At 52.0% G+C, this 24,702-nt stretch overlaps 1 protein-coding gene across 1 annotated transcript; it reads left to right on the top strand.

Annotated features, from left to right (window-relative positions):
- Window positions 1–1,092: 1,092 nt before the first annotated feature.
- LOC120910672 lies at window positions 1,093–24,498 on the top strand. The gene is made up of 10 exons (XM_040322424.1): window positions 1,093–1,506; window positions 3,842–3,932; window positions 4,014–4,166; window positions 4,244–4,349; window positions 6,372–7,346; window positions 13,722–13,804; window positions 15,510–15,608; window positions 19,179–19,292; window positions 19,401–19,482; window positions 20,903–24,498. The coding sequence occupies exons 2-10, from the start codon at window positions 3,861–3,863 to the stop codon at window positions 23,128–23,130; spliced, it is 3,912 nt and encodes a 1,303-aa protein (XP_040178358.1). The 5' UTR covers window positions 1,093–1,506; window positions 3,842–3,860; the 3' UTR covers window positions 23,131–24,498.
- The last annotated feature ends 204 nt before the right edge of the window (window positions 24,499–24,702 follow it).

Genomic DNA, 24,702 nt, shown 5'->3' with positions numbered 1-24,702 from the left:
TTGGGGGTGGGGTGATGGTATAAGGCGGAGTCTGTACCTTTGGGGGCGGAGTCTGTACCTTTGGGGGCGGAGTATCGGTGTAAGGCGGAGTCTGTACCTTTGGGGGCGGAGTTATGGTGTAAGGAGGAGTCTGTACATTTGGGGGCGGAGTGTCAGTGTAAGGCGGAGTCTGTACCTTCGGGGGCAGAGTGTCGGTGTAAGGCGGAGTCTGTACCTTTGGGGGCGGAGTCTGTACCTTTGGGGGAGGAGTGTTGGTGTAAGGCGGAGTCTGTACCTTCGGGGGCGGAGTGTTGGTGTAAGGCGGAGTCTGTACCTTCGGGGGCGGAGTGTTGGTGTAAGGCGGAGTCTGTACCTTTGGGGGCGGAGTGTTGGTGTAAGGCGGAGTCTGTACCGTTGTGGGCGGAGTATCGGTGTAAGGCGGAGTCTGTACCGTTGTGGGCGGAGTGTTGGTGTAAGGCGGAGTCTGTACCTTCGGGGACGGAGTGTTGGTGTAAGGCGGAGTCTGTACCTTTGGGGGCGGAGTGTTGGTGTAAGGCGGAGTCTGTAGGTTTGGGGGCGGAGTCTGTACCTTTGGAGGAGGAGTGTCGGTGTAAGGCGGAGTCTGTACCTTCGGGGGCGGAGTGTTGGTGTAAGGCGGAGTCTGTACCTTCGGGGGCGGAGTGTTGGTGTAAGGCGGAGTCTGTACCTTCGGGGACGGAGTGTCGGAGTCTGTACCGTTGGGGGCGGAGTCTGTACCGTTGGGGGCGGGTGTCGGTGGAATGCTGAGTCTGTACCGTTGGGGGCGGAGTCTGTAGGTTTGGGGGCGGAGTCTGTACCGTTGGGGGCGGGGTGTCGGTGTAAGGCGGAGTCTGTAGGTTTGGGGGCGGAGTCTGTACCGTTGGGGGCGGGGTGTACATATTCGCCTGCAGCCAATGGTAATCACACATTTCCATCTTCACCAATCTATGAACAGTAAAGCATTGTGGGGCCCCCAGCACGGGTCAGGGGCCCCTCTATTACAGGGTGTATGTATGATATCCCCTCCCCCTCCTCGGGTCACCACTCACCTGTACTCAGCCCTCTCCCCTCCTCCACCACTGCAGACAACGGCCGGAAGCGGCTCCAGGACCATCCAGGGCACTTCCGGTCTATGCGTTCCACCGACACTTCCGGGTTGCCTCCGGACCTCCGGTGTGAGAGCGGCCCGGACCGTACGGGCTCCTGAGGGTGACATATATGGTCGGAGGCCCCTCCCCCATCTCCGGTAATGTCATCACACGTTTCCGGTGTCCGCTCAGGCCCAGAGAAGGTTGCAATCAATCAATGGGAATGTGCCGCCATATTTCCGGAGACCAGCCTCCATTCATCCCTAAAGGGAAGCGGCAAGATGGCGGCGCCCATGAAGTGGGGACAAGGAGGCGGAGACTCGGGGGTCAGAGAGTGTCTGGAGGGGATGGGATGAAGATTTCCGCTGCTTCTGTGCTGAAGATCAGACAGGAGAACCGGGAGAGAGAAGAGCGGGTCAGTGTGAGTCCTGTGTACTTCCTCCTGCCTCACACCTCTTCCACTGCACCCCCTATATAGTAACATGGTACATTCCATCCATCACCCCCCCCCCCCACATACTGACATGGTACATTCCACCCATCACCCCCCCTATATAATAACATGGTACATTCCATCCATCACCCCCCTACATACTGACATGGTACAACCCATTCATCACCCCCCCCCACATACTGACATGGTACATTCCATCCATCACCCCCCTACAAACTGACATTGTACAACCCATTCATCACCCCCCCCCACATACTGACATGGTACATTCCATCCATCACCCCCCTACAAACTGACATGGTACAACCCATTCATCACCCCCCCCACATACTGACATGGTACAACCCATTCATCACCCCCCCCCCACATACTGACATGGTACATTCCATCCATCACCCCCCCCCACATACTGACATGGTACATTCCATCCATCACCCCCCTACATACTGACATGGTACAACCCATTCATCACCCCCCCCCACATACTGACATGGTACATCCCATTCATCACCCCCCCCCACATACTGACATGGTACAACCCATTCATCACCCCCCCCCCCATACTGACATGGTACATTCCATCCATCACCCCCCCCCCCACATACTGACATGGTACATTCCATCCATCACCCCCCTACATACTGACATGGTACAACCCATTCATCACCCCCCCCCCCACATACTGACATGGTACATTCCATCCATCACCCCCCTACATACTGACATGGTACAACCCATTCATCACCCCCCCCCCACATACTGACATGGTACATTCCATCCATCACCCCCCTACATACTGACATGGTACAACCCATTCATCACCCCCCCCCCACATACTGACATGGTACATTCCATCCATCACCCCCCCCCCATACTGACATGGTACATTCCATCCATCACCCCCCCTACATACTGACATGGTACAACCCATTCATCACCCCCCCCACATACTGACATGGTACATTCCATCCATCACCCCCCCCCCCCTACATACTGACATGGTACATTCCATCCATCACCCCCCTATATAATAACATGGTACATTCCATCCATCACCCCCCTATATAATAACATGGTACATTCCATCCATCACCCCCCCCCTACATACTGACATGGTACATTCCATCAATCACCCCCCATACATACTGACATGGTACATTCCATCCATCACCCCCCTACATACTGACATGGTACATTCCATCAATCACCCCCCATACATACTGACATGGTACATTCCATCCATCACCCCCCTACATACTGACATGGTACATTCCATCCATCACCCCCCTACATACTGACATGGTACATTCCATCCATCACCCCCCTACATACTGACATGGTACATTCCATCCATCACCCCCCTACATACTGACATGGTACATTCCATCCATCACCCCCCTACATACTGACATGGTACATTCCATCCATCACCCCCCTACATACTGACATGGTACATTCCATCCATCACCCCCCCCTACATACTGACATGGTACATTCCATTCATCACCCCCCCCCCCCCCACATACTGACATGGTACATTCCATCCATCACCCCCCCCCCACATACTGACATGGTACAACCCATTCATCACCCCCCCCCCCACATACTGACATGGTACATTCCATCCATCACCCCCCTACATACTGACATGGTACAACCCATTCATCACCCCCCCCACATACTGACATGGTACATTCCATCCATCACCCCCCCCCTCCCTACATACTGACATGGTACATTCCATCCATCACCCCCCTATATAATAACATGGTACATTCCATCCATCACCCCCCTACATACTGACATGGTACAACCCATTCATCACCCCCCCCCCACATACTGACATGGTACATTCCATCCATCACCCCCCCCCTACATACTGACATGGTACATTCCATCCATCACCCCCCCCCCACACACATACTGACATGGTACATTCCATCCATCACCCCCCCCCACACACATACTGACATGGTACATTCCATCCATCACCCCCCCCCCCACATACTGACATGGTACATTCCATCCATCACCCCCCCCCCCCCCATACATACTGACATGGTACATTCCATCCATCACCCCCCTACATACTGACATGGTACATTCCATCCATCACCCCCCTACATACTGACATGGTACATTCCATCCATCACCCCCCTACATACTGACATGGTAGGATGATGGATGGAATGTACCATGTCAGTATGTAGGGGGGTGATGGATGGAATGTACCATATTGGATAAAACCTCCCCTCCCTGCCCCCACTCCCCACATTTACCCGTCTACTGCTCTATCCTACAGGACATTCCCCACCCCCACCATGGACAGGGGACCCCTTCCAGAGAGGATCCTCAACCTCACCCTGGAGATCGTCTACCTGCTGACCGGAGAGGTGAGGAGGATTCTGGGTGGTCACATGATGCCCCCCCGGTATATCGGAGTCTTATTGTCCTTGTTGTCTCGTTCTTCTCAGAGTTACATGGTGGTGAAGAAGTCCAGTGACCAGAGCGGGGGAAGCGCAATTCCCATGGCGGTACTTCCTTCCCCACCCCCCATACAGGAGAGGAGCAACAAGCAGAAGATCCTGGAACTGACCAACCAGATCATCGAGCTGCTGATGGGGGAGGTGAGCCGGGAATTCTGGGACGGTATCCGGGAACGGACGTGTCGGGAAGGTGACGTGATGACGTTTGTGTTTTACAGGTTCCTCAGGACAATGAAGACTTGAATTTCTCCATGGAGGAGGAGTGGGAACATCTGGGGAGGGGAGCTGGAGGGACCATGGAGGAGATGATGGAGCCCTTCCAAGGTACGGGTCCAACCGGGTCCACCCTACCCCCTGTGTATAATGGTACGGCCCATATATTATATATGAGTCTACCTATATTATATTATGGTACGGCCCATATATTATATATACAGGGTCTACCCTACCCCCTGTGTATAGTGGTACGGCCCATATATTATATACAGAGTCTATCTTACCCCCTGTGTATAGTGGTACGGCCCATATATTATATACAGAGTCCACCTTATCCTTTGTGTATTATGGTACGGCCCATATATTATATACAGAGTCTACCTTACCCTTTGTGTATTATGGTACGGCCCATATATTATATACAGAGTCTACCTTACCCTTTGTGTATTATGGTACGGCCCATATATTATATACAGAGTCTACCTTATCCTCTGTATATTATGGTACGTCCCATATATTATATACAAAGTCTACCTATATTATATTATGGTATGGCCCATATATTATATACAGAGTCCACCTTACCCTCTGTATATAATGGTACGGCCAATATATTTTATACAGAGTCTACCTTACCCCCTGTGCATAATGGTACAGCCCATATATTTTATACCGAGTCCACCCTACCCCCTGTGTATAATGGTACAGCCCATATATTTTATACCGAGTCCACCCTACCCCCTGTGTATAATGGTACAGCCCATATATTTTATACAGAGTCCACCTTACCCTCTGTATATAATGGTACAGCCCATATATTTTATACAGAGTCTACCTTATCCTCTGTATATTATGGTACGGCCCGTATATTTTATACCCAGTCCATCTTACCCTCTGTATACTGTATTATGGTATGGCCCATATATTTTATATTTGACATACAGGGGCCACCTTACCCTCTGTATATTATGGTACGGCCCGTATATTTTATACCCAGTCCATCTTACCCTCTGTATATTATGGCATGGCCCATATATTTTATATTTGACATACTGGGTCCACCTTACCCTCTGTATATAATGGTATGGCCCATATATTTTATATTTGACATACTGGGTCCACCTTACCCTCTGTATATAATGGTATGGCCCATATATTTTATATTTGACATACTGGGTCCACCTTACCCTCTGTATATAATGGTATGGCCCATATATTTTATACCAAGTCCACCTTACCCTCTGTATATTATGGTATGGCCCATATATTTTATATTTGACATACTAGGTCCACCTTACCCTCCGTATATTGTGGTACGGCCCATATATTTTATTCCTGACATTGGAGATATTTCATGAAATACCTATAATGCCAAGAAAGTCCAAGGTGTCCCATGTAGATGTCAGATCGAAGGTCGTTCTGGTTTTATGGGTTAGGCCCCATGTAGATGTACGATCGAAGGTCGTTCTGGTTTTATGTGTTAGGCCCCATGTAGATGTCAGATCGAAGGTCGTTCTGGTTTTATGGGTTAGTCCTGAGGTGTCCCGTCCCATATAGTTGTCCGATTGAAGGTCGTTCTGGTTTTATGGGTTAGTCCTGAGGTGTCCCGTCCCATATAGTTGTCCGATTGAAGGTCGTTCTGGTTTTATGGGTTAGTCCTGAGGTGTCCCGTCCCATATAGTTGTCCGATTGAAGGTCGTTCTGGTTTTATGGGTTAGTCCTGAGGTGTCCGGTCCCATATAGTTGTCCGATTGAAGGTCGTTCTGGTTTTATGGGTTAGGCCTGAGGTGTAGATGTCCGATCGAAGGTCGTTCTGGTTTTATGGGTTAGGCCTGAGGTGTAGATGTCAGATCGAAGGTCGGTCTGGTTTTATGGGTTAGGCCTGAGGTGTCCGGCCCCATATAGTTGTCCGATTGAAGGTCGCTCTGGTTTTATGGGTTAGGCCCCATGTAGATGTCAGATCGAAGGTCGTTCTGGTTTTATGGGTTAGGCCCCATGTAGATGTCAGATCGAAGGTCGGTCTGGTTTTATGAGTTAGGCCTGAGGTGTAGATGTCCGATCGAAGCGTCACGGGTAAGGCCTGGTGGGGAGTCTCTCTAAGATCTATTTAATGTTTTCTTTCTCTTGTAGATCTCCGTCCGGCAGATTTCGGGGGGTCCCTGGACATCTCGGAGCCGAGAGCCATGATGGACTATAGCCGAGGAGCTCAGTATATCTGTAAGCCGAGGAAGAGGAAAGGTCAGCCGATGAGATACGTGGCAGACAATTCGGCCTCGGCGGAGGATGGGAACCTCACTGACTCGGACAGCCACACCAAAAGGGCGATCAGCACCAGAATCCACACTCGCTCCGAGGAGACCCAGACCGACCTGACGCTGTCCCTTATCAAAAACGAAGCGGAGGAGCGCACCACCAAACCGTCACCGATGGACTTTTTGCGGGTAAATTACGATTCCATCTTCGCCGCCGGTTCTGTTTTGTCTCCTCAGGAGGTGACGAGGAAGTTGTACGATTGCACACTGTGCGGGAAAACCTTCACCAGCAAATCTGGGATCGTCAAGCACCGGCGGATGCACTCGGGGCGGGTGGTGGCCTGTCCGGACTGTGGGAAGGAGTTCACCTGTAATTCGGAGCTGGTGGCGCACCAGAGGACTCACACCGGGGAAAAGCCTTTTCCTTGCTCCTCGTGCGGGAAGTGTTTCTCCACCAACACCAACCTGGTGGCGCACCAGCGCATTCACACTGGAGAGAAACCTTACCCCTGTATTGAGTGCGGGAAATGCTTCACCAGCAGCTCTGACCTGGTCAAACACCAAATCATCCACACCGGGGAGAAACCCTTCATCTGCCTGGACTGCGGCAAAGGCTTCACCAGCAAGTCCAACCTGGTCAAACACCAGAGGATCCACACCGGCGAGAAGCCCTTCCTGTGCGCCGAGTGCGGCAAAGGCTTCGCCATCAAGTCCAACCTCATCAAACATCAGGTGGTGCACACCGGTGAGAAGCCCTACCCCTGTCCCGAGTGCGGCAAGTGCTTCTCCAACCAATCCAACGTGGCCAAGCACCAGAGGACTCACTATGGACCCAAGAGGAGGCTCATGGAATGACTCCCGGAACGTTCATTCAAAGCTGATCTCTGAGTTCTTCTCCCCTTCTCCCAACACCACTAAACTTCTCCTCCCCACCCGGACTCTCCAGCTCACCGCCACCACCAAACTTCACCTCCCCACCCGGACTCTCCACCTCCCCACCCGGACTCTCCACCTCCCCACCACCACTAAACTTCTCCTCCCCACCCGGACTCTCCAGCTCACCGCCACCACCAAACTTCACCTCCCCACCCGGACTCTCCACCTCCCCACCCAGACTCTCCATCTCCCCACCCAGACTCTCCACCTTCCCACCCGGACTCTCCCCCTTCCCACCACCAATAGACTTCTCCTCCCCACCCGGACTCGCCACCTCCCCACCCAGACTCTCCCCCTTCCCACCACCAATAAACTTCTCCTTCCCACCCATACTCTACAGTTCACCACCACCACTAAACTTCTCCACACCACCCGTACTGGTCAAAATACTGAATTCATGGTCATGTGACACGCTGACCCTGCCACTGAATGACCCAAAAATAAGAACCACCCATGTCACCGGGGAGGGACATGAAACATTGGCTCTCAGATAACCCCACAAACGGGCAGCCAATAAGAAGCATCCATGTCACCATCGGTGGGGTCATCTGAGGGCCATTATTTCAGTGACCATGTCCCTCCCCGGTGACGTGGATGATTCTTATTGGCTTCCCATAGGTGGGGTCATGTGAGGGCCATTGTCTTAGTGACCATGTCCCTCCCGGTGACATGGATGATTCTTATTGGCTTCCCATAGGTGGGGTCATGTGAGGGCCAATTTTTTCAGTGACCATGTCCCTCCCCGGTGACGTGGATGATTCTTATTGGCTTCCCATAGGTGGGGTCATGTGAGGGCCATTGTCTTAGTGACCATGTCCCTCCCCGGTGACGTGGATGATTCTTATTGGCTTCCCATAGGTGGGGTCATGTGAGGGCCATTGTCTTAGTGACCATGTCCCTCCCCGGTGACATGGATGATTCTTATTGGCTTCCCATAGGTGGGGTCATGTGAGGGCCATTGTCTTAGTGACCACGTCCCTCCCCGGTCACATGGATGATTCTTATTGGCTGCCCATAGGTGGGGTCATGTGAGGGCCATTGTCTTAGTGACCACGTCCCTCCCCGGTGACATGGATGATTCTTATTGGCTGCCCATCAGCCGGGTCATCTCAGAGACATTCTTTAAGTAGCCACACTCATTGGCTGTCCATTGACGGGGTTATTCTTTAATTGGCCACACCCCTCCCAGGTAATATGGACTATTCTTATTGGTGGGGTCATCTCAGGGTCCTAAAGACTCCAGCTGCAGTGTGATGATGTCATAATGAGGGGCCGCCTCCACTTACTGAAGAGTAGCTTCGGAGGATCACATCACGGCCTCCTCGGTGGGTATAGAAGGGTTGTTGTTTTTTTTCTCGTCAATGATTGGTGGAGCTGGTGGGGGGGAGGGGACAACAAATGCTCAGAGGTTCGCTTTAATCTCGGAGTGTCCGGATTTCTCAGACTTCCAAGAGATCTGAACTTTGTGTTTTGGAGACTTTTTTGAAACATTTATTATTAATGGATCGGTGTCGGATCGGCGATCTCTGCGCCTCCACTTTAGAGATTTGTTTCTATTGGAGGAGGGGAATGTAACTTCTCATCATTGTTCTACTGACATTTCTCAGATAACGAGCGTGAAGTCCTACTGGTCACATGACCACATTGAATTCTGGAGAAGATGGGGGGAGGGGGTATATACAATCGGAGAATTCAGCCAATTAAAAACATAAATACTAAAATGTGTGAAGGTTCTCATTTCTCCAGGTCATGGTGGGTCTCATAGTAGGTGGTCTCATTTCTCCAGGTCATGGTAGGTCTCGTAGTAGGTGGTCTCATTTCTCCAGGTCATGGTAGGTCTCGTAGTAGGCGGTCTCATTTCTCCAGGTCATGGTAGGTCTCGTAGTAGGTGGTCTCATTTCTCCAGGTCATGGTGGATCTCGTAGGTGGTCTCATTTCTCCAGGTCATGGTAGGTCTCGTAGTAGGTGGTCTCATTTCTCCAGGTCATGGTGGGTCTCGTAGTAGGTGGTCTCATTTCTCCAGGTCATGGTGGGTCTCGTAGTAGGTGGTCTCATTTCTCCAGGTCATGGTGGGTCTGGTAGTAGGTGGTCTCATTTCTCCAGGTCATGGTGGGTCTCGTAGTAGGTGGTCTCATTTCTCCAGGTCATGGTGGGTCTCGTAGTAGGTGGTCTCATTTCTCCAGGTCATGGTAGGTCTCGTAGTAGGTGGTCTCATTTCTCCAGGTCATGGTGGGTCTCGTAGTAGGTGGTCTCATTTCTCCAGGTCATGGTGGGTCTCGTAGTAGGTGGTCTCATTTCTCCAGGTCATGGTAGGTCTCGTAGTAGGTGGTCTCATTTCTCCAGGTCATGGTAGGTCTCGTAGTAGGTGGTCTCATTTCTCCAGGTGATGGTGAGTCTCGTAGTAGTAGGTGGTCTCATTTCTCCAGGTCATGGTGAGTCTCGTAGTAGTAGGTGGTCTCATTTCTCCAGGTCATGGTGAGTCTCGTAGTAGTAGGTGGTCTCATTTCTCCAGGTCATGGTGGGTCTCGTAGTAGGTGGTCTCATTTCTCCAGGTCATGGTGGATCTCGTAGTAGGTGGTCTCATTTCTCCAGGTCATGGTGGGTCTCGTAGTAGGTGGTCTCATTTCTCCAGGTCACGGTGGGTCTCGTAGTAGGTGGTCTCATTTCTCCAGGTCATGGTGGGTCTCGTAGTAGGTGGTCTCATTTCTCCAGGTCATGGTGGGTCTCGTAGTAGGTGGTCTCATTTCTCCAGGTCATGGTGGGTCTCGTAGTAGGTGGTCTCATTTCTCCAGGTCATGGTGGGTCTCGTAGTAGGTGGTCTAATTTCTCCAGGTCATGGTGGGTCTCGTAGTAGGTGGTCTCATTTCTCCAGGTCATGGTGGGTCTCGTAGTAGGTGGTCTCATTTCTCCAGGTCATGGTGGGTCTGGTAGTAGGTGGTCTCATTTCTCCAGGTCATGGTAGGTCTCGTAGTAGGTGGTCTCATTTCTCCAGGTCATGGTGGATCTCGTAGGTGGTCTCATTTCTCCAGGTCATGGTGGGTCTCGTAGTAGGTGCTCTCATTTCTCCAGGTCATGGTAGATCCCGTAGTAGGTGGTCTCATTTCTCCAGGTCATGGTAGGTCTCGTAGTAGGTGGTCTCATTTCTCCAGGTGATGGTGAGTCTCGTAGTAGTAGGTGGTCTCATTTCTCCAGGTCATGGTGAGTCTCGTAGTAGTAGGTGGTCTCATTTCTCCAGGTCATGGTGGGTCTCGTAGTAGGTGGTCTCATTTCTCCAGGTCATGGTGGATCTCGTAGTAGGTGGTCTCATTTCTCCAGGTCATGGTGGGTCTCGTAGTAGGTGGTCTCATTTCTCCAGGTCATGGTGGGTCTCGTAGTAGGTGGTCTCATTTCTCCAGGTCATGGTGGGTCTCGTAGTAGGTGGTCTCATTTCTCCAGGTCATGGTGGGTCTCGTAGTAGGTGGTCTCATTTCTCCAGGTCATGGTAGGTCTCGTAGTAGGTGGTCTCATTTCTCCAGGTCATGGTGGGTCTCGTAGTAGGTGGTCTCATTTCTCCAGGTCATGGTGGGTCTCGTAGTAGGTGGTCTCATTTCTCCAGGTCATGGTAGGTCTCGTAGTAGGTGGTCTCATTTCTCCAGGTCATGGTGGGTCTGGTAGTAGGTGGTCTCATTTCTCCAGGTCATGGTGGGTCTGGTAGTAGGTGGTCTCATTTCTCCAGGTCATGGTGGGTCTCGTAGTAGGTGGTCTCATTTCTCCAGGTCATGGTGGGTCTCGTAGTAGGTGGTCTCATGGATTCAGGTCATGGTGGGTCTCGTAGTAGGTGGTCTCTCCATGCCATGTGTCATCCTCCTCCATCCTGGTGGACACCTTGGGGGGGGTTCTTGTATATGGCGACTCCACCATTCTCTGGATTGGGGGCCCCTGTGTCTTGTTCTCGGCTGCCTTGTCCCCCGGTCCCAGTCCCCGCATCTGGTGGAGACATGGCAGGAGGGACTCCTGAGGGTGAGTGATGGCATGTACACCTGCAAGTCCTAGTGCACCCCTAGAAGAGTGAGTGTGGCTCAACCCACCATATTCTGGGGTGTGGGGTCACCAGTGAGATTAGCCTCCATATTTCGGGGTCACTGATGAGTCTGGACTCCATTTTCTGGGGTCACCATAGATCAGACTCCATATTTCAAGGTCACTGATGAGTCCGGACTCCATAATCTGTGATGTGGGGTCACCAGTGAGATCAGCCTCCATATTCTGGGGTGTGGGGTCACCAGTGAGATCAGCCTCCATATTATTGAGTGTGGGGTCCCTGGTGAGTCCGGCCTCCATATTCCGGGGTCACTGGTTAGTCCAGCCTCCATATTCTGGGATATGGGGTCACCGGTGAGTTTGTCCTCCATATTCCGGGGTCACAGATGAGTCAGGCCTTCATATTCTGGGGTGTGGGGTCACCGGTGAGTCCGGCCTCCATATTCGGGGGTGTGGGGTCACCGGTGAGTCCGGCCTCCATATTCGGGGGTCACAGATGAGTCCGGCCTCCATATTCGGGGGTCACTAGTAAGGCCGGCCTCCATATTCTGGGGTGTGTGGTCACCGGTGAGTCTGGCCTCCATATTTTGGGGTCACCGGTGAGTCTGGCCTCCATATTTTGGGGTCACCGGTGAGTCTGGCCTCCATATTCGGGGGTCAGGATTGGTGACACATAAGGAGAACTTGTCTTAATGATGAGTGCGGGGACACGGCGCAGAGGTGATGATGTCATCACACCGTATGAATGGTGGGGGGGGGGGATTGTATTCTCAGTCCCCGCCCCCAGAACATCCCTCATCACCATTGGTTATCCCACCACCGGGGGCGGCTCCGCTAAAGAACATCGGCCAGGAGGACTAGAGACAGAGAAACCAGGGTGGAACGCACAACCCCGGAAGTGCCTGTGTGGAACTCACACAAAGAAACGATTGGACCGCTGAAGATGTCCGCTTACCCCTTCACACGCCATCATTACTGTGTCAGGTGTAGCAAGATGGCGGCGACGGAACGTCACTTCCGGACAATCTGTGACGAATGTGACACTGAACCGAAAGTGTCGGCCTGGAACGCACAGTGGGTAACGTTTGGACCGCAAAAACCGGAAGCGTCAGCTTGGAACGCACACAAGTTAATGAGTGAAACGCACAACCCGGAAGTGGCGGTCTTAGGGCATTCTAGTTCCTGTAGGACTGTGGTGCAGGTCAGTGGTCCTGTGTTGGGGGTGGCCTCCTTATATATCTTCATTCTTTATCTGTTTCTCCAGCTCTGGGCCTCAGAGGGAATCAGGGTGACCCCAGTGAGGTGATCATTGTGCATATTATCAGTAATATAGCCATAGAGATGTATATAGTGCTGACATAGTCCATAGCGCAGTACACAGAGGAGGTCCCAGGGAAGGTGATGTATGACCGTGTCCCCCAATTACAGAGAATGATCCCCCACTGGGGTCATGTGATGGGCGTGGGGCGCAGACCGCACACAGAGGTGGATGACGTGGAGCGGGGTGTGCAGAGCATCTATTGGGGTGTTCCCGTACAATGGCAGTGCGGTCAGTGAGGCATCTCGGGATCACAGGAGGGAAATATGGGACAGCAACAAAGGGGGGAGTCCGCAGGACACAATGGAGGACACACAGCTGGGTCACAGGACAGCAATATGGTACAGCAGAGGGCAAGTCCTGAGCGGAAATATGGTACAGCCAACGGGGAGTCCAGGGGCAGCAAGGCAAACTGTGGGGACAGTCCGGGGTCACAAAGGGGAGGACACAGGGCTGTATGTATGGGATAACAGTCCCAGGGCAGCAGAGGGGAATACTCACACTGGAAGCCTCTGATGATCATGGAGGCTCCAGCAGCAGGCGGAGGGTCAGAGCTGGCACAGGACTGGACAGGATCCAGGGAAGTAGAGAGGACAGGTCCTGGGCACCCACCTTAGAATATACACAGGCAGCAGGAGGGTCAGAGAGCAGGGGGGTCCTATGAGTGAAGGATGGAAGAGCCCTTACAGGGAGTGGTGGAGGTCCAGGGAGAGGCGGAGGTCCGGGGAAAGGTAGAAGTCTGGAGAGAGTTAGAAGTCCAGGGGGGGGGGGGAAGAGGTGAAGGTTCCTATAGCTATGATTAAGCATTGACACTCAATGCGAAACGCTTCAGCTGTTTATCCCACTGTGTGCTGATATCTGTAGTGCATTTTTTCCTGTACCCAATAAAGGGCACGTCTTTTTTCAAGTTACTGGAGTGCGGCTGTCCATATCCTTATTGTTTTTGCACTGAAGGTTCGGGGAAGGTGGACTTCTTAGGAGAGGTGGACTTCTGGGGAGACGTGAAGGTCCAGGAAGAGGTGGAAGTCTGGTGGGAGGTAGAAGTTTGGGGGGAAGGGGGGTGGAGGTCCAGGGAAGGTGGAAGTCTGGTGTGAGGTAGAAGTTTGGGGGGAGGGGGGGGTGGAGGTTCCGGGGAGAGGTGGAAGTCCGGGGAAAGGTAGAAGTCTGGAGAGAGTTAGAAGTCCAAGGGGGGGGAGTGAAGGTCCAGGGAAGGTGGACTTCTTAGGAGAGGTGGACTTCTGGGGAGAGGTGGAGGTCCAGGGAGAGGTTGATGTCCGGGAGAGGTGAAGGTCCAGGGAAGGTGGAAGTCTGGTGGGAGGTAGAAGTTTGGGGGAAGGGGGGGTGGAGGTCCAGGGAAGGTGGAAGTCTGGTGGGAGGTAGAAGTTTGGGGGAAGGGGGGGTGGAGGTCCAGGGAAGGTGGAAGTCTGGTGTGAGGTAGAAATTCGGGGGGGAGGTTGAGGTCCGAGGAGAGGCGGAGGTCCAGGGAGAGGCGGAGGTCCGGGGAGAGGTGGAGGTCCAGGGAAGGTGGAAGTCTGGTGGGAGGTAGAAGTTTGGGGGGAGGGGGGGTGGCGGTCCAGGGAAGGTTGAAATTCTGGTGGGAGGTAGAAGTTTGGGGGGAGGGGGGGGGTGGAGGTCCAGGGAGGGGTGGAAGTCTGGGGAGAAGTGAAGGTGCAGGGAGAGGTGGGGGGTCCAGGAAGAGGCGGAGGTGAAGGTCCAGGAAGAGGTGGAAGTCTGGCGAGAGCTAGAAGCCCGGGGCGGGGGGGGTGGAGGTCCAGGGAAGGTGGAAGTCTGGTGGGAGGTAGAAGTTTGGGTGGAGGGGGGGGGTGGAGGTCCAGGGAAGGTGGAAGTCTGGTGGGAGGTAGAAGTTTGGGTGGAGGGGAGGGGGGGGAGGTGGAGGTCCAGGGAGAGGCGGAGGTCTGGGGAGAGGTGGAGGTCCAGGGAAGGTGGAAGTCTGGTGGGAGGTAGAAGTTCGGGGGGGAGGTGGAGGTCCAGGTATGAGGGTAGTCCACAGCAGAAGTTGAAGGGTGAGGAGGACCCGAGTGGCACTGGAAAGGTCAGGACAGGCAGAGGAGAAGATCCTGGAGGCCTGACCGCAGTCCCGGGTCCCCACAGGTTCTGTCAGGAGGAGGCTCTCGCATAAAAAGAGTCTACAAAGGGGGGAAGGGAGTCCCGGTGTCCAGATGATACAGATCTAGTGAGGGTTCCAGTCATGAGGTCCTCGGGGTCCACCTCTGGAGTAAACTCTGAATAGTTGGGGACTCTTCTCTCTCAGTGTAGGGAGGGATGTCACATGGTTCTACCAAGTCAGCTGACACCTCATCGGCCACATTTGCTGGACCCGAGGTGTCCGGCATACAATGACTTCTGCGCTCCCTGCTGAGCGGAACCTCCTCTCCAACCCCCTGTGGGCTCCGGAACTCTCAGATCATTGATGGTAATCAGAGGGTCCGCACCTCTACATTACAGGGCATGTCACCTCCCCCCATGATACCAGCCAATCACTGGACCCCGGCATTGTCACATGATGGAGGGAGGAGCTCTGACGCGAGGAGCGTGTACAGCGAGTGGTGGTGACAGGTTCTCTTTATTGAACTTCCCTCAAAACCGGGCTCGTGTTTTGTTTGTTTTTAAAGCCAGATGATGGGAAAAAGTTCCAGAGAGTTCCACCTCCTCCGTCCCTCCGTCCCGGGACTGACTATAAGATAAAGGATCAACAGAGCCCCAACCTAACCGTCACTGTGATGGAACTTCTCTACTGACACCGCCATGATGGAGAGGAGAGAAATCGCAGACACCATACTGAACCTCACCCTGGAGATCCTCTACCTGCTGACCGGAGAGGTGAGGAGGATTCTGGGAGGTCACATGACATCACTCTTATCTCTATTAATAATACAGACCTGACCGGAGAGGTGAGGAGGATTCTGGGAGGTCACATGACATCACTTTTATCTCTATTAATAATACACAGACCTGACCGGAGAGGTGAGGGGGATTCTGGGAGGTCACATGACATCACTCTTATCTCTATTAATAATAATACAGACCTGACCGGAGAGGTGAGGAGGATTCTGGGAGGTCACATGACATCACTCTTATCTCTATTAATAATACACCGACCTGACCGGAGAGGTGAGGAGGATTCTGGGAGGTCACATGACATCACACTTATCTCTATTAATAATAATACAGACCTGACCGGAGAGGTGAGGAGGATTCTGGGAGGTCACATGACATCACTCTTATCTCTATTAATAATACACCGACCTGACCGGAGAGGTGAGGAGGATTCTGGGAGGTCACATGACATCACTCTTATCTATAATAATAATACACAGACCTGACCGGAGAGGTGAGGAGGATTCTGGGAGATCACATGACATCACTCTTATCTCTATTAATAATACAGACCTGACCGGAGAGGTGAGGAGGATTCTGGGAGGTCACATGACATCACTCTTATCTCTATTAATAATACACAGACCTGACCGGAGAGGTGAGGAGGATTCTGGGAGGTCACATGACATCACTCTTATCTCTATTAATAATACACAGACCTGACCGGAGAGGTGAGGAGGATTCTGGGAGGTCACATGACATCACTCTTATCTCTATTAATAATACAGACCTGACCGGAGAGGTGAGGAGGATTCTGGGAGGGCACATGACATCACTCTTATCTCTATTAATAATACACAGACCTGACCGGAGAGGTGAGGAGGATTCTGGGAGGTCACATGACATCACTCTTATCTCTATTAATAATACACAGACCTGACCGGAGAGGTGAGGAGGATTCTGGGAGGTCACATGACATCACTATTATCTCTATTAATAATACAGACCTGACCGGAGAGGTGAGGAGGATTCTGGGAGGTCACATGACATCACTCTTATCTCTATTAATAATACACAGACCTGACCGGAGAGGTGAGGAGTATTCTGGGAGGTCACATGACATCACTCTTATCTCTATTAATAATACAGACCTGACCGGAGAGGTGAGGAGGATTCTGGGAGGTCACATGACATCACTCTTATCTCTATTAATAATACAGACCTGACCGGAGAGGTGAGGAGGATCCTGGGAGGTCACATGACATCACTCTTATCTCTATTAATAATACACAGACCTGACCGGAGAGGTGAGGAGGATTCTGGGAGGTCACATGACATCGCTCTTATCTCTATTAATAATACAGACCTGACCGGAGAGGTGAGGAGGATTCTGGGAGGTCACATGACATCACTCTTATCTCTATTAATAATACACAGACCTGACCGGAGAGGTGAGGAGGATTCTGGGAGGTCACATGACATCACTCTTGTCTCTATTAATAATACAGACCTGACCGGAGAGGTGAGGAGGATTCTGGGAGGTCACATGACATCACTCTTATCTCTATTAATAATACACAGACCTGACCGGAGAGGTGAGGAGGATTCTGGGAGGTCACATGACATCACTCTTATCTCTATTAATAATACACAGACCTGACCGGAGAGGTGAGGAGGATTCTGGGAGGTCACATGACATCACTCTTATCTCTATTAATAATACAGACCGGAGAGGTGAGGAGGATTCTGGGAGGTCACATGACATCACTCTTATCTCTATTAATAATACACAGACCTGACCGGAGAGGTGAGGAGGATTCTGGGAGGTCATATGACATCACTCTTATCTCTATTAATAATACAGACCTGACCGGAGAGGTGAGGAGGATTCTGGGAGGTCACATGACATCACTCTTATCTCTATTAATAATACACAGACCTGACCGGAGAGGTGAGGAGGATTCTGGGAGGTCACATGACATCACTCTTATCTCTATTAATAATACAGACCTGACCGGAGAGGTGAGGAGGATTCTGGGAGGTCACATGACATCACTCTTATCTCTATTAATAATACAGACCTGACCGGAGAGGTGAGGAGGATTCTGGGAGGTCACATGACATCACTCTTATCTCTATTAATAATACAGACCTGACTGGAGAGGTGAGGAGGATTCTGGGAGGTCACATGACATCACTCTTATCTCTATTAATAATACACAGACCTGACCGGAGAGGTGAGGAGGATTCTGGGAGGTCACATGACATCACTCTTATCTCTATTAATAATACAGACCTGACCGGAGAGGTGAGGAGGATTCTGGGAGGTCACATGACATCACTCTTATCTCTATTAATAATACAGACCTGACCGGAGAGGTGAGGAGGATTCTGGGAGGTCACATGACATCACTCTTATCTCTATTAATAATACACAGACCTGACCGGAGAGGTGAGGAGGATTCTGGGAGGTCACATGACATCACTCTTATCTCTATTAATAATACACAGACCTGACCGGAGAGGTGAGGAGGATTCTGGGAGGTCACATGACATCACTCTTATCTCTATTAATAATACACAGACCTGACTGGAGAGGTGAGGAGGATTCTGGGAGGTCACATGACATCACTCTTATCTCTATTAATAATACAGACCTGACCGGAGGGGTGAGGAGGATTCTGGGAGGTCACATGACATCACTCTTATCTCTATTAATAATACACAGACCTGACCGGAGAGGTGAGGAGGATTCTGGGAGGTCACATGACATCACTCTTATCTCTATTAATAATACAGACCTGACCGGAGAGGTGAGGAGGATTCTGGGAGGTCACATGACATCACTCTTATCTCTATTAATAATACAGACCTGACCGGAGAGGTGAGGAGGATTCTGGGAGGTCACATGACATCACTCTTATCTCTATTAATAATACAGACCTGACTGGAGAGGTGAGGAGGATTCTGGGAGGTCACATGACATCACTCTTATCTCTATTAATAATACACAGACCTGACCGGAGAGGTGAGGAGGATTCTGGGAGGTCACATGACATCACTCTTATCTCTATTAATAATACAGACCTGACCGGAGAGGTGAGGAGGATTCTGAGAGGTCACATGACATCACTCTTATCTCTATTAATAATACAGACCTGACCGGAGAGGTGAGGAGGATTCTGGGAGGTCACATGACATCACTCTTATCTCTATTAATAATACACAGACCTGACCGGAGAGGTGAGGAGGATTCTGGGAGGTCACATGACATCACTCTTATCTCTATTAATAATACACAGACCTGACCGGAGAGGTGAGGAGGATTCTGGGAGGTCACATGACATCACTCTTATCTCTATTAATAATACACAGACCTGACTGGAGAGGTGAGGAGGATTCTGGGAGGTCACATGACATCACTCTTATCTCTATTAATAATACAGACCTGACCGGAGGGGTGAGGAGGATTCTGGGAGGTCACATGACATCACACAGACCTGGCGGGAAATGAAGTTGGGAGGAGGGTTTGCCGCCTGAGGTCCGTGTTCATCCGCGGCTTTCCTTTTGTAGGATTTTGTTGTTGTGAAGAAAAGTTCTCTTGAGGTTTCCCGACCTTCGTCCATAAGACTCAAGCTGGAGGTTCAGGAACTGGCCAACCGGATCACGGAGCTGCTGACAGGAGAGGTGAGGAGGATTCTGGGACATTATCCAGTAACAGACAAGGGGTGTGTCTGGATGGTGACGGTATGGTTGTGTGTCGGGTTCCTATAAGGTGTCTGTGTCTCCTCTCAGGTGTGTCGGCACATCGAAGAGCAGAAGAACCTGGGCAGGAAAGGCGCCGCCACTGATGTCCGTCCTCCGGCTCCATCACTTGGTAAGAGAAGTCTTCTTCGTAAACGATGAGGTTTCCTGAAGTGTGATACGTTGGAATAGAGAGCCGGAGATCGGATCGGGTGGCCATACTGGGTGCGAATGGCTTCTTATCTGTCGGGTGACACGAGGGGTCTATAGGAAATGTGTGTGACAGGTCCTCTTTATGGAGAGATGCGGGGTCTTTTTGACACCCCACCACCATCATCCTCCTGACACCCCACCACCATCATCCTCCTGACACCCCACCACCATCATCCCCCTGACACCCCACCACCATCATCCCCCTTACACCCCACGACCATCATCCTCCTGACACCCCACCACCATCATCCTCCTGACACCCCCACCACCATCATCCTCCTGACACCCCCACCACCATCATCCTCCTGACACCCCCACCACCATCATCCTGACACCCCACCACCATCATCCTCCTGACACCCCCACCACCATCATCCTCCTGACACCCCCACCACCATCATCCTCCTGACACCCCACCACCATCATCCCCCTGGCACCCCACCACCATCATCCTCCTTACACCCCACCACCATCATCCTCCTGACACCCCCACCACCACCATCCTCCTGACACCCCACCACCACCATCCTCCTGACACCCCACCACCATCATCCTCCTGACACCCCACCACCATCATCCTCCTGACACCCCACCACCACCATCCTCCTGACACCCCACTACCATCATCCTCCTTACACTCCACCACCACCATCCTCCTGACACTCCACCACCACCATCTTCCTGACACCCCACCACCAATCAGTGGGAGGTGACCCAATACAGGGGGTTCTGCAGGACTATAAATAAATGCCCCCCCCAGTAAGTTGAAAGCATCTGTACCCCAGAAAGATTATGTGACGGATCTCAGATACCCCGGCTGGGCACCTCCGCCAGACCTGTGTCTCCCGTCCTCCAAACGCACCCCCCAGCCTGCAGACTCGCCACAACCAGCCCTTAACCCCCCAATCACGAGGCAAGCCACACAGATGTTGAGGGTTAAACATGCAGAGCATCAACTGTTTATTAGGTACCAAACATTAATTTTTAAACACAGGGACACTCCCCTTAGCCTTGTCATAGAGGGGGGAGGGGACAAGGAAGAACCAATGGGAACTCGACACTTGTATATTCAAACAACTACAGTTAAAACACATAAAGGGATTATTATAAGCAGGCAGCCCCTCCTTGCACATCCCCCGCTGCGATGTGTCTCCAGACCTTTGTCTATGTACTGTGATCCAACACGATTAAACACAACGAGAGGGGGGGGATGGGGGAGATGGGATGTAGCATTACATTACATCTCAACGCCATTTTGTCCCCAAGTCTCTTCTGAGCCGATGATGATGATTGATGTACGCTGGTGAGACCCCCTAATGAGGCCAGCTTTCTTTCCACAGAAATCCAGAATGTTCCCCCTCTGGAGAAGAGTCCTCCAATAAAAGAGGAACCCCGGCGCTGTGATGTAGAGACTCCAAGAGACTCCGACTTCTTCTCTGCAGATCAGACAATAAATCCACCAACTGTGATCAAAGAGGAGCTTGGGTCTTCTGAAGGGGGGCGCCTTCGGCACAACGACCCCCCAGCACATGCTGAGCCTACAACTCACCTACCTACTCAAGTGCCATGTGAAGGTCATTTCCAAGATGGCGCCACCCAGCCCCCCTCAACTCATTCAGAACATAGGCATCTTGAGGAACCCCAATTGGGTAACAAAAGTCATTCCACCTTCACTGAAGCTCACCTGCCCACTTACTGCTCTCAGTTTTCACCTTCCTGTATTAAAGAGGAACCCTGGTCAGCTGAGGAGGAAAATTTCCCGCAGAGCGACGCGTTTCTGTCCGAGGAATATTCTTTAGTGACTGTGAAGGAAGAGGAGGATGGCTCCCTACCCTCAGATCCTATTCCGTATACTCCGATTATCGTCAAGGAGGAGTTCTTCTCCAGTGAGGAGGATGAGATTTACACGTCGGAACAACTCCCGTCTAATGAGGAGACCGATTCATGTGAAGAAGACACCATGGACTCCTGTCGGCCCTCAGCTCCCTTTTTTGGCGTGTATGCGCCTTACCCCAGGACGGGGGAGGTTGGTGAACTCGTCAACCGAAGCCCTCCTAATGAGAGAGATTCATGTGAAGATGACACCATGGACTCCTGTCGTCCCTCAGCTCCCCCTTGTGGTGTGTATGCGCCTTACCCCAGGACGAGGGAGGTTGGTGAGCTCTTCAACCGAAACCCTCCTAATGAGGAGAGAGATTCATGTGAAGACACCATGGACTCCTGTCGTCCCTCAGCTCCCCCTTGTGGCGTGTATGCGCCTTACCCCAGGATGAGGGAGGTTGGTGAACTCGTCAACCGAAACCCTCCTAATGAGAGAGATTCATGTGAAGAAGACACCATGGACTCCTGTCGTCCCTCAGCTCCCCCTTGTGGCGTGTATGCGCCTTACCCCAGGATGAGGGAGGTTGGTGAACTCGTCAACCGAAACCCTCCTGAGAGAGATTCATGTGAAGAAGACACCATGGACTCCTGTCGTCCCTCAGCTCCCCCTTGTGGCGTGTATGCTCCTTACCCCAGGATGAGGGAGGTTGGTGAACTTGTCAACCGAAACCCTCCTAATGAGAGAGATTCATGTGAAGAAGACACCATGGACTCCTGTCGTCCCTCAGCTCCATCTCATGGAGCGTATTCGCATTTCCCAAAACCAGGGGAGGTCAGAGGTCGGATCGTCAATCATAACACTTCTAATGAGGGGACAGATTCATGTGAAGAGGACACCATAGACTCCTATCCCTCAGCTCCCCCTCTGGGCGTGTATGCGCCTTACCCCAGGACGAGGGAGGTTGGTGAACGTCTCATCAGCCGTAACACTCCGTGTGACCCAAACTTCAGGGCTCAGTCTCACATGGAAGGGCTGACCTTTAGGTGCCACGAGTGTGGCGATCGCTTTGCCAATAAGCGAGATCTGGATGACCACCACACTGTCCACAAGAGCAAGAAGCCACACGTATGTTCGCATTGCGGGAAGAGCTTCTCGTACCAGTCGCAGCTCCTCATCCACGAGAGGACCCACACGGGGGAGAAACCTTTCGCCTGCGCCAACTGTGGCAAATGCTTCAACCAGTACGTTCACCTGGCCATTCACCAGATGAGCCACACCGGCGAGAAGCCCTATGCCTGCACAGAGTGTGGAAAAAGCTTTAACCGAAAGACCACGCTCACTATCCACCAACGAGTCCACACCGGTGAGAAGCCCTTCTACTGCTCCGACTGCGGCAAATACTTCAGCACCAGCTCCAACCTCATCAAACACCAGCGAGTCCACACTGGGGAAAAGCCCTACTCCTGTCCCGACTGCGGGGAGCTCTTTGTCCACTACACCCAGCTCATCCGCCACCAGGCCAGTCATGCCACCCTGGACAAACAGTTCTCCTGCTCCGAGTGTGGGGAGTGCTTCTCCCAGAAGTCACAGTACATCAGACACGAAAAGGAGCACCGGAGAGATGGAAGGAATTTCCAGTGTGCGGAGTGTGGTCGGGGCTTCAAGCAGCACAGACACCTCCTGGCCCATCAGTCCACCCACACTGGGCAGGAGACGCTTGACTGTCCAGAGTATGAAACGGTATGATTGGGGCAGCTCGGCCTAACAGCATCATTCTCCAGAGAGAGAACCTGATCCACTTACACCAAGAGCTACAACTTCTGCTCCAACCTACGAGTGTCCACGCAGAAGAGACTCTTTACTGGAGTGCCTGGGATAGACTGGTATATACATGGTTCTCCCATCAGGCAGGACAATGGGCCAACCATCTTCCTGTCACCATCCCAAAGAGAACCTTTTTCTGCTACAACCACACCAAGACCTAGAGCTTCTCCGACCTACGAGTGTCCACCCAGAAGAGAGACTTTACTGGTGTGCTAGGGATGGACTGGTGATCCCATCAGGCTGGACACTGGGCAAACTATCTTCCTGTCACCATCCCAAAGAGAACCTTCTTCTGCTACAACACCAAGACCTCCAGCTTCTCCGACCTACGAGTGTCCACCCAGAAGAGAGACTTTACTGGTGTGCTAGGGATGGACTGGTGATCCCATCAGGCTGGACACTGGGCAAACTATCTTCCTGTCACCATCCCAACGAGAACCTTCTTCTGCTACAACCACACCAAGACCTCCAGCTTCTCCGACCTACGAGTGTCCACCCAGAAGAGAGACTTTACTGGTGTACCAGGGATGGACTGGTGATCCCATCAGGCTGGACACTGGGCAAACTATAGCAGAGGGGAGCCATCTTCAGGACACTATCATGGAGAGAGAACCTTCTCCTGCTACAACCACACCAAGACCTCCAGCTTCTCCGACCTACGAGTGTCCACCCAGAAGAGAGACTTTACTGGTGTGCTAGGGATGGACTGGTGATCCCATCAGGCTGGACACTGGGCAAACTATAGCAGAGAGGAGCCATCTTAAGGACACTACCATGGAGAGAGAACCTTCTCCTGCTACAACCACACCAAGACCTCCAGCTTCTCTGACCTACGAGTGTCCACCCAGAAGAGAGACTTTACTGGTGTACCAAATATGGACTGGTGATCCCATCAGGCTGGACACTGAGCAAACTATAGCAGAGAGGAGCCATCTTCAGGACACTACCATGGAGAGAGAACCTTTTCCTGCTACAACCACACCAAGACCTCCAGCTTCTCCGACCTACGAGTGTCCGCCCAGAAGAGAGACTTTACTGGTGTACCAGGGATGGACTGGTGATCCCATCAGGCTGGACACTGGGCAAACTATAGCAGAGAGGAGCCATCTTCAGGACACTACCATGGAGAGAGAACCTTCTCCTGCTCCAACCACACCAAGACCTCCAGCTTCTCCGACCTACAAGTGGAGACAGCAGGCTTGACACTGGGCGGAGCCACCCACAATGGGGGAGGGAAATTTCAGGATGAATTTTTGTAATAATAAAATATAAATACATTTCATTTTTAAAGGGTCACTCCACCCAGGGGTGATATTTCAGTGTTTCATGTCTGCTGGAGAGTGTCGGGTCCACCTGACAGACTATCTATGGCTGAGATCTCTGCCTGGAGTCCCTGGGTCAGGGGCTCCCACCATATTGTTTATTTTATGGTGAATGTAACAGGAGGAACAGGAACACACTGAGGTGGCAGCAGACACCCCATAGGGGGCGAGA

The sequence above is a fragment of the Rana temporaria genome, chromosome 8, assembly GCF_905171775.1.
Source record: "Rana temporaria chromosome 8, aRanTem1.1, whole genome shotgun sequence".
NCBI classification, from domain to species: domain Eukaryota; kingdom Metazoa; phylum Chordata; class Amphibia; order Anura; family Ranidae; genus Rana; species Rana temporaria.
This window is presented reverse-complemented; position numbering and strand designations above follow the sequence as displayed.

Bases quoted from the DNA above. Each gene is read 5' to 3' on its own strand.
- LOC120910672 (XM_040322424.1), top strand. From the start codon at position 3,861: ATGGACAGGGGACCCCTTCCAGAGAGGATCCTCAACCTCACCCTGGAG. The intron at 4,350-6,371 runs GTACGGGTCCAA...TTTCTCTTGTAG, and splicing joins GATGATGGAGCCCTTCCAAG to ATCTCCGTCCGGCAGATTTC. The intron at 7,347-13,721 runs GACTCCCGGAAC...TTTGCACTGAAG, and splicing joins CAAGAGGAGGCTCATGGAAT to GTTCGGGGAAGGTGGACTTC.